We start from the raw sequence: 14,132 nt of genomic DNA on the forward strand, positions 1-14,132 counted from the left end.
CCCTCTCTCGCTGTGTCTCTGTCAAATAAATAAAAAATCTTTAAAAAAAAAAAAAAAGATTCCTAATCAAAAGCCTGTACTTAGGCCTGGAAATCATACTACCTGTGTGACACAAAGCCCTAAGATGTACTTCTGACAAAAAGGTTAACTACAAAAAAATAAATAAAATAAAAAATAAAAATTCACTAGAAGAATTCACTTTAAAACCCAAACCTCAAAGAATTCCCACATATAAAGTTCCAGGAAATGTGAATTCATAATAAAAAAAAAAATCACGGAATCATTAAATGCAATGGAGGTATTTTGGACTGGATTTTGAAATAGAAGGACACTGAAATCTGAGTAATATAATACTGTACCAATGTTAATTTCTTAGTTTTAACAAAAGCACTATGGCTACATAAGATTTTAACTTTAAGGAAATCTTGGTAAAAAACTTTGCACCAAATCTGCAACGTTTTTGTTAAGTCTAAAATTATTCAAAATTAAAAGTTTTAAAATTTAAAAACAAGAACAAACACATACAAAAAAACCACCAAACTCAAGAGGAAACAAACCATTATGAGCAAGAATCAGCAAAAGGAACAAATCACAGAACCAAACCATGAAGACCAGAGATACTGGAATTCTAAGATAAAGAATATAAAATATATTTAGTATGTTTTTAGAATAAGAGAAAAATAAGAAATATGACACAGGAGAAAGAGAATAGGAACAACTGAAAAAAGGACTAAATTAGAATTTCTAAAATTAGAAAGCTAATGACTACTTAAAAGCTGCTAAGGAAAGGATCAGTGAACTGGAAAATAGATTGGAAGAAACTACACACAATAAAGCACAGAGCAACAGAAAATAAGAAGGCTTAAGAGACATGGAAAATAGGGGCGCCTGGGTGGCTCAGTTGGTTGAGTGACTGCCTTCGGCTCAGGTCATGATCCTGGAGTCCCGGGATCGAGTCCTGCATCGGGCTCCCTGCTCGGCAGGGAGTCTGCTTCTCCCTCTGACCCTCCTCCCTCTCATGCTCTCTGTCTCTCATTCTCTCTCTCACAAATAAATAAAAAATTAAAAAAAAAAAAAAAAGAGACATGGAAAATAAAGTTAGGGGCGCCTGGGTGGCTCAGTCGGTTAAGAATCCAACTCTTGATTTCAGCTCAGGTCATGGTCTCAGGGTCCCAGGATCCAGCCCCGTTTCAGACTCTGTGCTCAGAGGGGAGTATGTTTCTCCCTCTGCCCCTCCCCACTCTCTCTCTCTCAAATAAATAAAATCTTTAAAAAAAAAAAAAAGAAAAAAGAAAAAGGAAAGAAAGTTAAGAAGAGTCAACTTAAATATAATCAGCAACCCAGAAAGAGTTACTTAATGACAATAGGGAAAAAGAAATATTCCAGAAAATGAAAACTAAGAATTTTCCAGGATGGATGAAAGATAACAATTCCTCAACATCACTGGCTCCAATAAAGTATCAGTATCAAGCAATTTAAATTAAAGAAAATCCATACCCAGACACAACATAATAAGCATTAAAGAAGAAAATTAAGAGTAAACAACTTCCATGCGAGTTTAGAAAAAAGAAAGAAAGAGAGGAACTACTAAATACAGCCAGGAAAAAGTGGAGATGGGGTGGGGCAGAAAAAAAGAGAAGGAAATATAAGGAGACAAGTAGAAATGACAAAATATAGTAGAAAATGAATAATATGAATAATCAGTTAATATAAATGGACTTAACCCTCCACAGACACAGATAAAGGATGTCAAACAAAATTAAGAAGAAAACTTTTGCTACATGCTATTTACAAAAGACACAGCCATAACGGTACATAAGTTGAAAGTCAAAAACATTACAAGAAAACTACGGACCAAATATATAAATACACATGCAAAATGCTCAAGAAACTACTACCAAAACAAATCTAGCAACAAATTAAAAGGATTATAAACCAGGGCACCTGGGCTGCTCAGTCAGTGAAGCATCCAACTCTTGATTTCAGCTCAGGTCATGATCTCAGGGTCATGAGATCGAGGCCCAGCATCAGGCTCTGCACTGGGCATGGAGCCTGCCTAAGATTCTCTCTCTCTCCCTTACCTCCTGCCCCTCCGCACCCCACTTGCACATGCAAGCGCTCTTAAAAAAAAAAAAAGGATTATATATCATGACCAAGTAGAATATAAGAATGCAAGGATGGTTCACATCTAAAAACCAATTAATGTATTATTCCGTATTAGCAAAAGGAAGGAAAAAAATATAAGACCATGTCAAGATGCAGAAAAAATATTTGACAAAATCCAATGCCCTTTTATGATTTAAAAAAAAAAGAAACTCAACAAACTAGGAATAGAAAAGAACTTCCTCAACCTCATAAAGGACATCAATGAAAAACCCACAGCTACCATCACACAGCTAAAGTCAGGAAGCCTTTCCCTAAGATCAGGGATAAGAGAAGAATATCTGCTCTCACCACTTCTATTCAACCCTGTACTGGCCAGGGCAATTAAGCTAGAAAAAGAAATAAAAAGGCATCCAAAAAGGAAGAAGTAAAACTATCTCCACTTGCAGATTACATGACCTTATATAAAGAAAATCCTAAGGAATTCACAAAATAACCATTAGAGATAATAAATTTAGTAAAGTTACAGAATACAAAATCAACATACAAAATCTATACTCTATACTCTAGCAACAAACATTGCAAAAAGGAAATTAAGACAATTCCATCTACAATAGCATCAAAAAGAATAAAATATTTAGGAATAAATTTAACCAAGGAGATGCAAGACTTGTACATTAAAAGCTAAAAAACACTGGGAGGGGCACAACGGCAGAGGAGTAGGAGACCTAAATTTCGTCTGGTCCCAGGAATTCATCTATAGGTATCAAACCATTCTGAACACCTACAAACTCAACAGGAAATCGAAGGAAAGAAGAGCAGCAACTCTACGAACAGAAAAGCAACCACTTTCTGGAAGGTAGGACGAGCAGAGAAGTGAATCTGAGGCGATATTCAGGAAGACAGACAGCTGGGGAGGGAGCCTCCGTCAGCCGCTACTGGCAAGTAATAGAGCAGGGGAGCACAAAATCGGAACTTTTAGAAGTCAGCTCCACTGAGTGACGTCGCTCCAGTGGCCAAGCAAGGGGTGGAACCCTCGCTAGGACAGTGTGGTCTCAGGACCCTCGGGGTCACAGAAAGACCGGGGGTGCCTGAGTGTGGCAGAGTTCCCAGGGATCGGAGCGGGGAAGCCGGCTGCAGAGACAGAACCGAGGAGTGGGCTCTCAGATCGGGGTTGCCATAAACCATGATCCAAGACACAGTCGGGCCACTGCTCCTCCAGCAGGGACCCAACAAGCGGCAGATCCGGGGAGACTCCCCTTCCTCCCCTAGGAGGAGCGGCGCGGGAGCGCACCACAGGACTCTACTGGGTTTGGAGACTCCACACAGGGTCGTGTGCTAGAGACAGAAATGCTCAGTCACAGGCCGGGTGAGCACGGAGTGCAGCTGGAGACTGGGGAGATGGGAGTGATTGACTGCTCTTCTCTGGGGGCTCACTGAGGAGTGGGGCCCCGAGTTCTCGGCTCCTCCGGGGCAGAGATTGGGAGGCCTCTATTTCACTCTCGTCCTCCAAAGCTGTACGGAAAGCTTGCAGAGAACAAAAGCTCCCGGGAGCAAACCTGAGCAGATTACTTAGCCCGGACCCAGCAAGGGCAGGGCAATTCCACCTCCGGCAAAGACATTTGGGAATCGCTGCGACAGGCCTCTCCCCCAGATCAGCTAGAACAGCCAGCCAAGACCAAGTTTACCAATCAGTGAGAATGGGAGAACACCAGCACTAGGGGAATACAGCACACAGAATTCACAGCTTTTTTCCCCATGATTCTTTAGTCTTTCAAAGTTAATTTTTTTAATTTTCTTAATTTTTTTTCTATTTTTTTTAATTTTTCTTTTTCCCATTTTTAACCATCTTATCAATTCCTTTCTTTTTAATTTTTTTATATTTTCATTTTTAGAGTCATAGTCTATCCCTTCACTGTAGTTAACCTTATTTTTTGTATATATATATAAGTTGTTCTCTCTTTAAAATTTTGGGATACAGTTTCTCCTAACAGACCAAAATATACCTTAAATCTCTAGTGTAAGGCTTTGTTCTAGTCTCCTGCCTGATCACATTCTCTCCCATTTATTTTTGTTTTTTTAAAATTTTTCTTCTTTCTTTATTCAACCAACTTATCAATTCCTTTTATAAAATCTTTTATAATTTCCATCTCTACAGTCATATTCCATCCCTTCATCGTATTTACCCTTATTTTTGTACATATATAAGTTTTTCTTTCCTTAAAATTTTGGGAGGCAGTTTCTTCTAAAAGACTAAAATACACCCAATATCTAGTGTGTGGTGGCACAGATCTATTCACCAGCCTGATCATATTCTTTTTTTTTCCCTTTCTCCTCCCCCGCCCCCCCCGGTTTTGGGTCGCTTCTGATTTGTTTAGTGTATATTTTTCTGGGGTCGTTGTTACCCTCTTAGCATTTTGTTCTCTCATTCATCTATTCTCCTCTGGACAAAATGACAAGACTGAAAAACTGACCTCAAAAAAAAGAACAAGAGGCAGTACCAACTGCTAGGGACCTTATCAATATGGACATTAGTAAGATGTTGGAACTAGAGTTCAGAATGATGATTATAAAGATACTAGCTGGGCTTGAAAAAAGCATGGAAGATACTAGGGATACCCTTTCTGGAGAAATAAAAGAACTAAAATCTAACCAAGTTGAAATCAAAAAGGCTATTGAGGTGCAATCAAAAATGGAGGCTCTAACTGCTAGGATAAATGGTGCAGAAGAGAGCATTAGTGATATAGAAGAACAAATGATGGAGAATAAAGAAGCTGAGAAAAGAGAGATAACAGGATCACGAGGGCAGAATTCCAGAGGTAAGTGATACCATAAGACGGAACAGTATTAGAATAATTGAGATCCCAGAAGAAGAAAGAGAGGGGCAGAAGGTATATTGGAGCAAATTATAGTGGAGAACTTCCCTAATTTGGGGAAGGAAACAGGCATCAAAATCTAGGAGGCACAGAGAACCCCCCCTCAAAATCAGTACAAATAGGTCAACACCCCGACATCTAATAGTAAAACTTACAAGTCTCAGAGACAAAGAGAAAATCCTGAAAGCAGCTCAGGACAAGGTGTCTATAACCTACAACAGTAGAAACATGAGATTGGCAGCAGACCTATGCAGAGAGACCTGGCAGGCCAGAAAGGACTGGCAGGATATATTCAGAGCACTAAATGAGAAAAATATGCAGCCAAGAATACTCTATCCAGCTAGGCTGTCATTGAAAATAGAAGGAGAGTTAAAAAGCTTCTAGGACAAACAGAAACTAAAGGAATTTGCAAACACAAAACCAGCCCTACAAGAAATATTGAAAGGGGTCCTCTAAGCAAAGAGAGAGCCTAAAAATAACATAGACCAGAAAGGAACACAGACCATATACAGTAACAGTCACCTTATAGGCAATACAATGGCACTAAATTCCTATCTTTCAATAGTTACCCTCAATGTAATGGGCTAAATGCCCCAATCAAAAGACACGGGGTATCCGACTGGCTAAAAAAACAAGACCCATCGATATGCTGTCTGCAAGAGACTCATTGTAGACCCAAAGACACCCCCAGATTGAAAGTGAGGGGGTGGAAGATGATTTACCATGCTAATGGACACCAAAAGAAAGCTGGGGTGGCAATCCTTATATCAGACAAATTAGATTTTAAACCAAAGACTATAATAAGAAAAGAGGAAGGGCACTATATCCTACTTAAAGGGTCTATCCAACAAGAAGATCTAACAATTGTAAATATCTATGCCCCTAACATGGGAGCAGCCAGTCATATAAGCCAATTACTAACAAAATCAAAGAAACACATTGACAACAATACAATAATAGTAGGGGACTTTAACACCCCCTTCATGGAAACGGACAGATCATCTAAGCAAAAGATCAACAAGGAAATAAAGGCTTTAAATGACACACTGGACCAGATGGGACTTCACAGATATATGCAGAACATTCCATCCCAAAGCAACAGAATACACATTCTTCTCTAGTGCCCATGGAACATTCTCCAGAATAGATCACATCCTAGGTCACAAATCAGGTCTCAACCGGTACCAAAAGACTGGGATCATTCCCTGCATATTTTTGGACCACAATGCTTTGAAACTAGAACTCAATCACAAGAGGAAAGTCGGAAAGAATTACGTGGAGGCTGAAGAGCATCCTACTAAAGAATGAATGGGTCAACCAGGAAATTAAAGAAGAATTTAAAAAATTCATGGAAACCAATGAAAATGAAAACACAACTGTTCAAAATCTTTGGGATGCAGCAAAGGCAGTCCTAAGAAGAAAGTATATAGCAATACAAGCCTTTCTCAAGACAAAAGAAAGGTCTCAAATACACAACCTAACCCTACACCTAAAGGAGCTGGAGAAAGAACAGCAAATAAAGCCTAAGCCCAGCAGGAGAAGAGAAATAATAAAGAGCAGAGCACAAATCAATGAAATAGATACCAAAAGAACAGTAGAACAGATCAACGAAACTAGAAGCTGGTTCTTTGAAAGAATTTATAAGATTGATAAACCCCTGGCCAGACTTAGCAAAAAGAAAAGAGAAACCACCCAAATAAATAAAATCATGCATGAAAGAGGAGAGATCACAACCAACACCAAAGAAATATAAACAACTATAAGAACATATCATGAGCAACTATATGCCAACAAATTAGACAATCTGGAAGAAATGGATGCATTCCTAGAGACCTATAAACTACCAAAACTGAACCAGGAAGAAATAGAAAACCTGAACAGACCCATAACCAGTAAGGAAATGGAAGCAGTCATCAAAAATCTCCCAACAAACAAGAGCCCAGGGCCAGATGGCTTCCCAGGGGAATTCTACCAAACATTTAAAGAAGAATTAATACCTATGCTTCTGAAACTGTTCCAAAAAATAGAAATGGAAGGAAAACTTCCAAACTCATTTTATGAGGCCAGCATTACCTTGATCCCAAAACCAAAGACCCCATCAAAAAGGAGAACTACAGACCAATATCCCTGAAGAACATGGGTGCAAAAATTCTCACCAAAATACTAGCCAATAGGATTCAACAGTACATTAAAAGTATTATTCATCACGACCAAGTGCACAATTTATTCCTGGGCTGCGAGGTTGGTTCAACATCCGCAAATCAATCAATGTGATACAATACATTAATAAAAGAAAGAACAAGAACCATATGATCCTCTCAATAGACGCAGAAAAAGCATTTGACAAAGTACAGCATCCTTTCTTGATTAAAACTCTTCATAGTGTAGGGATAGAGGGTACATACCTCAATATCATAAAAGCCATCTATGAAAAACCCACAGCGAGTATCATTCTCAATGGGTAAAAACTGAGAGCTTTTCCCCTAAGGTCAGGAACATGGCAGGGATGTCCACTATCACTACTGCTATTCCACATAGTACTAGAAGTCCTAGCCACAGCAATCAGACAACAAAAAGAAATAAAAGGCATCCAAATCGGCAGAGAAGAAGTCAAACCCTCACTCTTTGCAGATGATATGATACTTTATGTGGAAAACCCAAAAGACTCCACCCCAAAACTGCTAGAACTCATACAGGAATTCAGTCAAGTGGCAGGATATAAAATCAATCCACAGAAGTCAGTGGCATTTCTATACACCAACAAGACAGAAGAAAGAGATATTAAGGAGTCGATCCCATTTACAATTGCACCCAAAACCGTAAGATACCTCGGAATAAATCTAACCAAAGAGGCAAAGGATCTGTACTCAGAAAACTATAGAATACTCATGAAAGAAATTGAGGAAGACACCAAGAAATGGAAAAACGTTCCATGCTCATGGATTGGAAGAACAAATATTGTGAAGATGTCAGTGCTGCCTAGAGCAATCTACACATTCAATGTAATCCCCATCAAAATACCATCCACTTTTTTCAAAGAAATGGAACAAATAATCCTAAAATTTGTATGGAACCAGAAAAGACCCCGAATAGCCAGAGGAATGTTGAAAAAGAAAAGCAAAGCTGGTGGCATCACAATTCCAGACTTCCAGCTCTATTACAAAGCTGTCATCATCAAGACAGTATGGTACTGGCACAACAACAGACACATAGATCAATGGAACAGAATAGGGAGCCCAGAAATGGACCCTCAACTCTATGGTCAACTAATCTTCGTCAAAGCAGGAAAGAATGTCCAATGGAGAAAAGACAGTCTCTTCAACAAATGGTGTTGGGAAAATTGGACAGCCACATGCAGAAGAATGAAACTGGACCATTTCCTTACACCACACACAAAAATAGACTCAAAATGGATGAAAGACCTAAATGTGAGACAGGAATCCATCAAAATCCTAGAGAACACGGGCAGCAACCTCTTCAACCTCAGCCGCAGCAACTTCTTCCTAGAAACATCGCCAAAGGCAAGGGAAGCAAGGGCAAAAATGAACTACTGGAACTTCATCAAGATAAAAAGCTTTTGCACAGCAAAGGAAACAGTCAACAAAACCAAAAGACAACCGACAGGATGGGAGAAGATATTTGCAAATGACATGTCAGATAAAGGGCTAGTATCCAAAATCTAAAAAGAACTTATAAAACTCAACACCCGAAGAACAAATAATCCAGTCAAGAAACGGGCAGAAGACATGAACAGACATTTCTGCAAAGACATCCAAATGGCCAACAGACACATGAAAAAGTGCTCCACATCGCTCAGCATCAGGGAAATCCAAATCAAAACCTCAGTGAGATACCACCTCACACCAGTCAGAATGGCTAAAATTAATAAGTCAGGAAAGGACAGATGTTGGTGAGGATGCAGAGAAAGGGGAACCCTTCTACACTGTTGGTAGGAATGCAAGCTGGTGCAGCCACTCTAGAAAACAGTATGGAGGTTCCTCAAAAACTCGAAAATAGAGCTCCCCTACAACCCAGCAATTGCACTACTGGGTATTTACCACAAAGATACAAATTTAGTGATCCAAAGGGGTACATGCACCCCAATGTTTATAGCAGCAATGTCCACAATAACCAAACTATGGAAAGAGCCAAGAAGTCCATTAACAGATGAATGGATAAAGATGTGGTATATATATACAAGGAAATATTAAGCAGCCATAAAAAAAAAAAAAGAAATCTTGCCATTTGCAACAACATGGATGGAACCAGAGGGTATTATGCTAAGCAAAATAAGTCAATCAGAGAAAAACAATTATCATATGATCTCACTGATATGAGGAATTTGAGAAACAAGACAGAGGATCATAGGGGAAGGGAGGAAAAAATGAAACAAGATGAAACCAGAGAGGGAGACAAACCATAAGACACTCTTAATCTCAGGAAACAATCTGAGGGTTGCTGGAGCGGTGGGGGGTGGGAGGGATGGGGTGGCTGGGTGATGGACACTGGGGAGAGTATGTGCTATGGTGAGCACTGTGAATTGTGTAAGACTGATGAATCACAGACCTGTACCTCTGAAACAAATAATACATTATATGTTTTTAAAAAAAAAGTAGGAAGGGAAAAATGAAGGGGGGGGAAATCGGAGGGAGAGAAGAACCATGAGAGACTATGGATTCTGAGAAACAAACTGTGGGTTTTAGAGGGGAGAGGGGGTGGGAGGATGGGTTAGCCCGGTGATGGGTATTAAGGAGGGCACGTATTGTATGGAGCACTGGGTGTTATATGCAAACAATGAATCATGGAACACTACATCAAAAACTAATGAGGTAATGGTGACTTAAAATAAAATTTAAAAAAAAAAAAAAGCTACAAAACACTGATGAAAGGAATTAAAGAAGACCTAACTAAATGGAAAGACATTCTGTCCATATTCATGGATTGGAAGATTTAATATTGTAAAGATTGGCAATACTCCCCAGGTTGGTCTAAACTTTCAGTCCAATCACTATCAAACTATTAACTTTAGGATTTTTTATATATAAAGGTTACATCAAAAGCACAATGAGATACCACTTCATACCCACAAGGATGGCTATAATTAAAAAACAGAACCATTAGGGGCGCCTGGGTGGCTCAGTCGGTTAAGTGTCTGCCTTCAGCTCAGGTCATGATCCCAGGGTCCTGGGAGGGAGCCCCACATCAGGCTCCCTGCTCAGTGGGGAGCCTGTTTCTCCCTCTCCCTCTGCCTGCTGCTCCCCCTGCTTGTGCGCTCTCTTTCTCTGACAAATAAATAAAATTAAAAAAAAAAAAGAACAATTTAAGGGTCAGAAAGGATATAAAGAAACTGGAACCTTTACACACTGCTGCTAAGAATGTAAAATGGTGCCACTGCTCTGGAAAACAGTTTGGTAGTTCCTCAAATAGTTGAACATTAAATTCCTGTATGACTCAAAGACTCCACTCATCTGTATATACGCAAGAGAATTTAAAACAGGTGCTTAATAAAAAAAAAAACTTGTTCACAAATAGCATTATTAATAACCAAAAAAAGCAAAACATCCCAGTATCTATTACTGATGAATATATAAACAAAATGTGATACCTCCACACAATGAAGTGTTAGCCGCAAGAAGAAATGAAGTGCTGGTGCTACAACATGGAGGAACCTGGAAACATTATTCTAAGTGACAGAAGGTGAGAGTGCACATACTGTTTATGATTCTATTTATATGAAATGTCCAAAATAAGCAAATCCACAGAGACAGAATCAGAGTAGTGGCTGAGCAGGGCCAAGGGGGAATGAATACTGACTGCTAATGAGAATGGAGTTTCCTTGGGGGTGATGGAAAGACTCTGAAATTAGACAGTGTTGGTGACTGCACAACACTGCAAACATACTAAGAGCCACTGTCGTGTATACTGTAAAGAGGTTAAAATGATGAATTTTATGTTATGCAAATTTTACCTCAAAAACAAACAGACATGCAGTTGTGAAATAAAAATACAGGGGATTTTTTAAAACAATTAGGTATGTTGAAAACAAGAGGTATCAATAAAATAAAAAACAGAACAACTCTATAGGGTGGCTGAAAAGCACAAAAAGCACACTAACTAACCAATTACTGAGCTGGAAGGCCGGCCTGAGGCAGTCTCCCAGAAAGAATGAGAGCACAAAGAGAAAAGGCAGAAGAAATGTTGAATGATATGAAAATTGATCATCATCAAAAGAACCACCAACCATCTGACAGAAATTCATTAGGAGAGGGTAGAGAAAAAGAAGTAACTAAAGAAACAGAATCCACGGGCAGGGATCAAAGGTTAAAGGGCCTGACAGGTCCCTAGCAAAGATAAATTTATTATTTAAAAAATAAATTAGTGGATACTTCAAAATTTCTGAAAATCAAGCCTAATTTCTAAAAGCTACCAGAGAGAAATGAACACTCAAAAAGAGAACCAGCTTCACAACCTTACTTCTCTCAACTCACAACTTACTTAAAATGAGACTCTCCAAGTACAGTTGACAGAGTAATAGTGACTACTTCAAAAGGCTGTTAGAAACATCAAAGAAGATAAGCAAAAGTACCTCATATTAAGATAGGCAGACAACAGACATATACCATACACACTAATAATGCCAATTTTTAATTATAAGATAAACTTTTTACACATTAATATTTCTAATGAAGATGCTCCTCACAACTGATATATAGTATTTCAATAGGCAATGTTCTTTTTCCATAAAACTTGTTTCAAAATCAAATATGGGGCACCTGGGTGGCTCAGTTGGTTAAGCGACTGCCTTCGGCTCAGGTCATGATCCTGGAGTCCCGGGATCAAGTTCCCCATCAGGCTCCCTGCTCGGCGGGGAGTCTGCTTCTCCCTCTGACCCTCCTCCCTCTCATGCTCTCTGTCTCTCATTCTCTCTCTCTCTCAAATAAATAAATAAAAATCTTTAAAAAAAAAAAAACAAAATCAAATATGCATCTTCTAATCAATTACATCTTAAAATCAAGGAAATATAGTAATATTTAAATAACTACTACTAGCAGGCACATACTTGATCTCGCTTCACAGCTATCTTATGTGATAAATACTATTATCCCGTTTTTTTCAGTAAGTAAACTGAAACATGAAGATGTTACGTAATCTGCCCAGGGCCACAGCTAAGAAAACTGGGGATCGAGTTCAAATATAACTCCAATATTCAATAATGGCTCATTATTGTGACTGCTATCTGACTTGCTACACATACTGCATTTTCCAGGGTTTGTCTTCTCCCTATCAAGACAATTACTTCTTGCTGCTATCACGTACATGTGATCTTAAACAACACTCTCCACTTTTTTCTCCCTTTGTCTATCTACTATTCTAACATCCTTTCAAGTGCAACACCAGATAACAAGCTTGCTTGACCCAATAATCAACAAATTTTAAAGGACTATAAAGCATTCTCTTGAATAAAGTCTATGACCTTAAGAGCAGTGTCTGTCAAATACTAATGGGCACACAAATCACCCTGGGATCTTGTTAAATGCAACTCCTGATTCAGAAGGTCTGAGATGGGGTCTGAGATTCTGCTTGTCTAGCAAGCTCAGCACAGCAAGGCTTTGGTACTGATATAAAACATCAATTCTATTTGCTTTCAATTTTCTGATTATTGACGACATCTACATAGATGAGGTTGGTAACACTGATGGTGTACTTAATGTAGAACCCCTCATGAATCAGATTCCCCAGGCCAATACTGCAGTAAGTTTTCATTTAAGTTTCCTGACCTTTTTCAATAGCCAATATGCCACCACCACCATCACCGTATCATTTAGTATAATCGCAATGATCCTTTTAAAGGGTGATCCTTTTAAAAAAAAAAACCCAAGAGGTAAATATTCTCATCCCCAAGGTTCACACTGTCTTAAATACAGATGACCCTTGAATAATACAGGTCTGAACTTTGTAGGTCCACCTACAAGTGGATTTTTTTATAGTACAGTATTATAAATCTATGAATTTTATGATTTTCTTTGATTTTAGTAACATTTCCTTTTCCTAGCTTACTTTACTCTAAGAATACAGTATATAATAACATACAAAATATGTGTTAATCAACTGTTTATGTGACCAGTGAGGTTTCCAAAGTCAACAGTAGGCTATGAGTAGCTATGTTTGGGGGAATCAAAAGTTATACTCAGCTTTCTGACTGCACAGAGTACTTAAGTACTCTACCCCTGTCCCAAAGTACTTGGAAATGATGTAAATATAATATCCCCTGAAAATTAACTGAAAAATTAAAATATCATAGATTAAAGCACTGACAACAGAAGTTACCTAAAAGACATGACTCCTAAACTGGCAAAAGTCAATATAACCATTTTGAATATATTTATCATTAAAAGAAGAAATGAATTAATGAGGGGAAAGAGGTGAAGGCACAATAAAAAATAACACTGTCAAACAGTTGACTTTAGCCAAAAAACTTTAGTGTTCCATTCCTATTAAAATGCCCTCTCTACTAGAAGATGGAAGCAGTGGGCTTACAAAATATTTGATGGCCTAACTTCCTTAGTCTGATTCCACATTTACCAAGAAATCTAATCTTTCATAGAAAAGAAATCATTAGTTATGAAGGCTCTGAACAGTTTGTATGATAGTAATTTCTCATGGTATATCAATAGTACATCATGGTCACATGTGTTTCATTAATGTGCATTTATATACCCTTAAGACATGTATGAACCTATTATCATTCAATCAGAATTCCTCTTGAAGCTGAAAGGCAGCTCTGGGCCACATTAAGTTCATCAGGATGGTGAGTATTACCCTACAAAACCCAACAGAAGAAAGCATCCAGTCCTAATCTCTGCTGGACACCAAGGGGTAAAACAGTTTTTACTTGAAAAAACAAATCTCTTAAAACATACCTCATCTAGGATTTCTCTATTTCTCTGTAGCAGTTCAGGTAGCTCTTTGATCAACTGATCAACAGTCTGGATGCCTCCCTGTTCAATCACAGACGTGGACTTAGTCAATATAGACTGAGGTACAGTATCTCCAGATATATCTTCAATTGCTGCTGGAAGATTAAGGGAAGCTAACACCCTGAAAAAATGAGATACTGTGTCATCTAGAGGTCTAAGTCATCTTTAAAACATT

The 14,132-nt window shown here is 38.5% G+C and overlaps 1 protein-coding gene across 4 annotated transcripts in view; it reads right to left on the reverse strand.

Annotated features, from left to right (window-relative positions):
- The window catches only part of PDCD6IP (programmed cell death 6 interacting protein), a 92,037-nt gene that overhangs the window by 34,302 nt on the left and 43,603 nt on the right, over window positions 1-14,132 (reverse strand). For 2 of the 4 annotated variants that reach the window (XM_064590354.1, XM_064590352.1), the window contains exon 10: window positions 13,901-14,078. The exons of the other annotated variants lie outside the window; for them this stretch is intronic. In XM_064590354.1, the coding sequence (XP_064446424.1) occupies window positions 13,901-14,078 (178 nt within the window). The remainder of the gene's footprint in view (window positions 1-13,900; window positions 14,079-14,132) is intronic. 4 annotated transcript variants of the gene reach the window in all.

This window comes from Mirounga angustirostris, unplaced genomic scaffold (genome assembly GCF_029215605.1).
Source record: "Mirounga angustirostris isolate CCGP_5_RB_7025 unplaced genomic scaffold, mMirAng1.0.hap1 SCAF_1, whole genome shotgun sequence".
NCBI classification, from domain to species: domain Eukaryota; kingdom Metazoa; phylum Chordata; class Mammalia; order Carnivora; family Phocidae; genus Mirounga; species Mirounga angustirostris.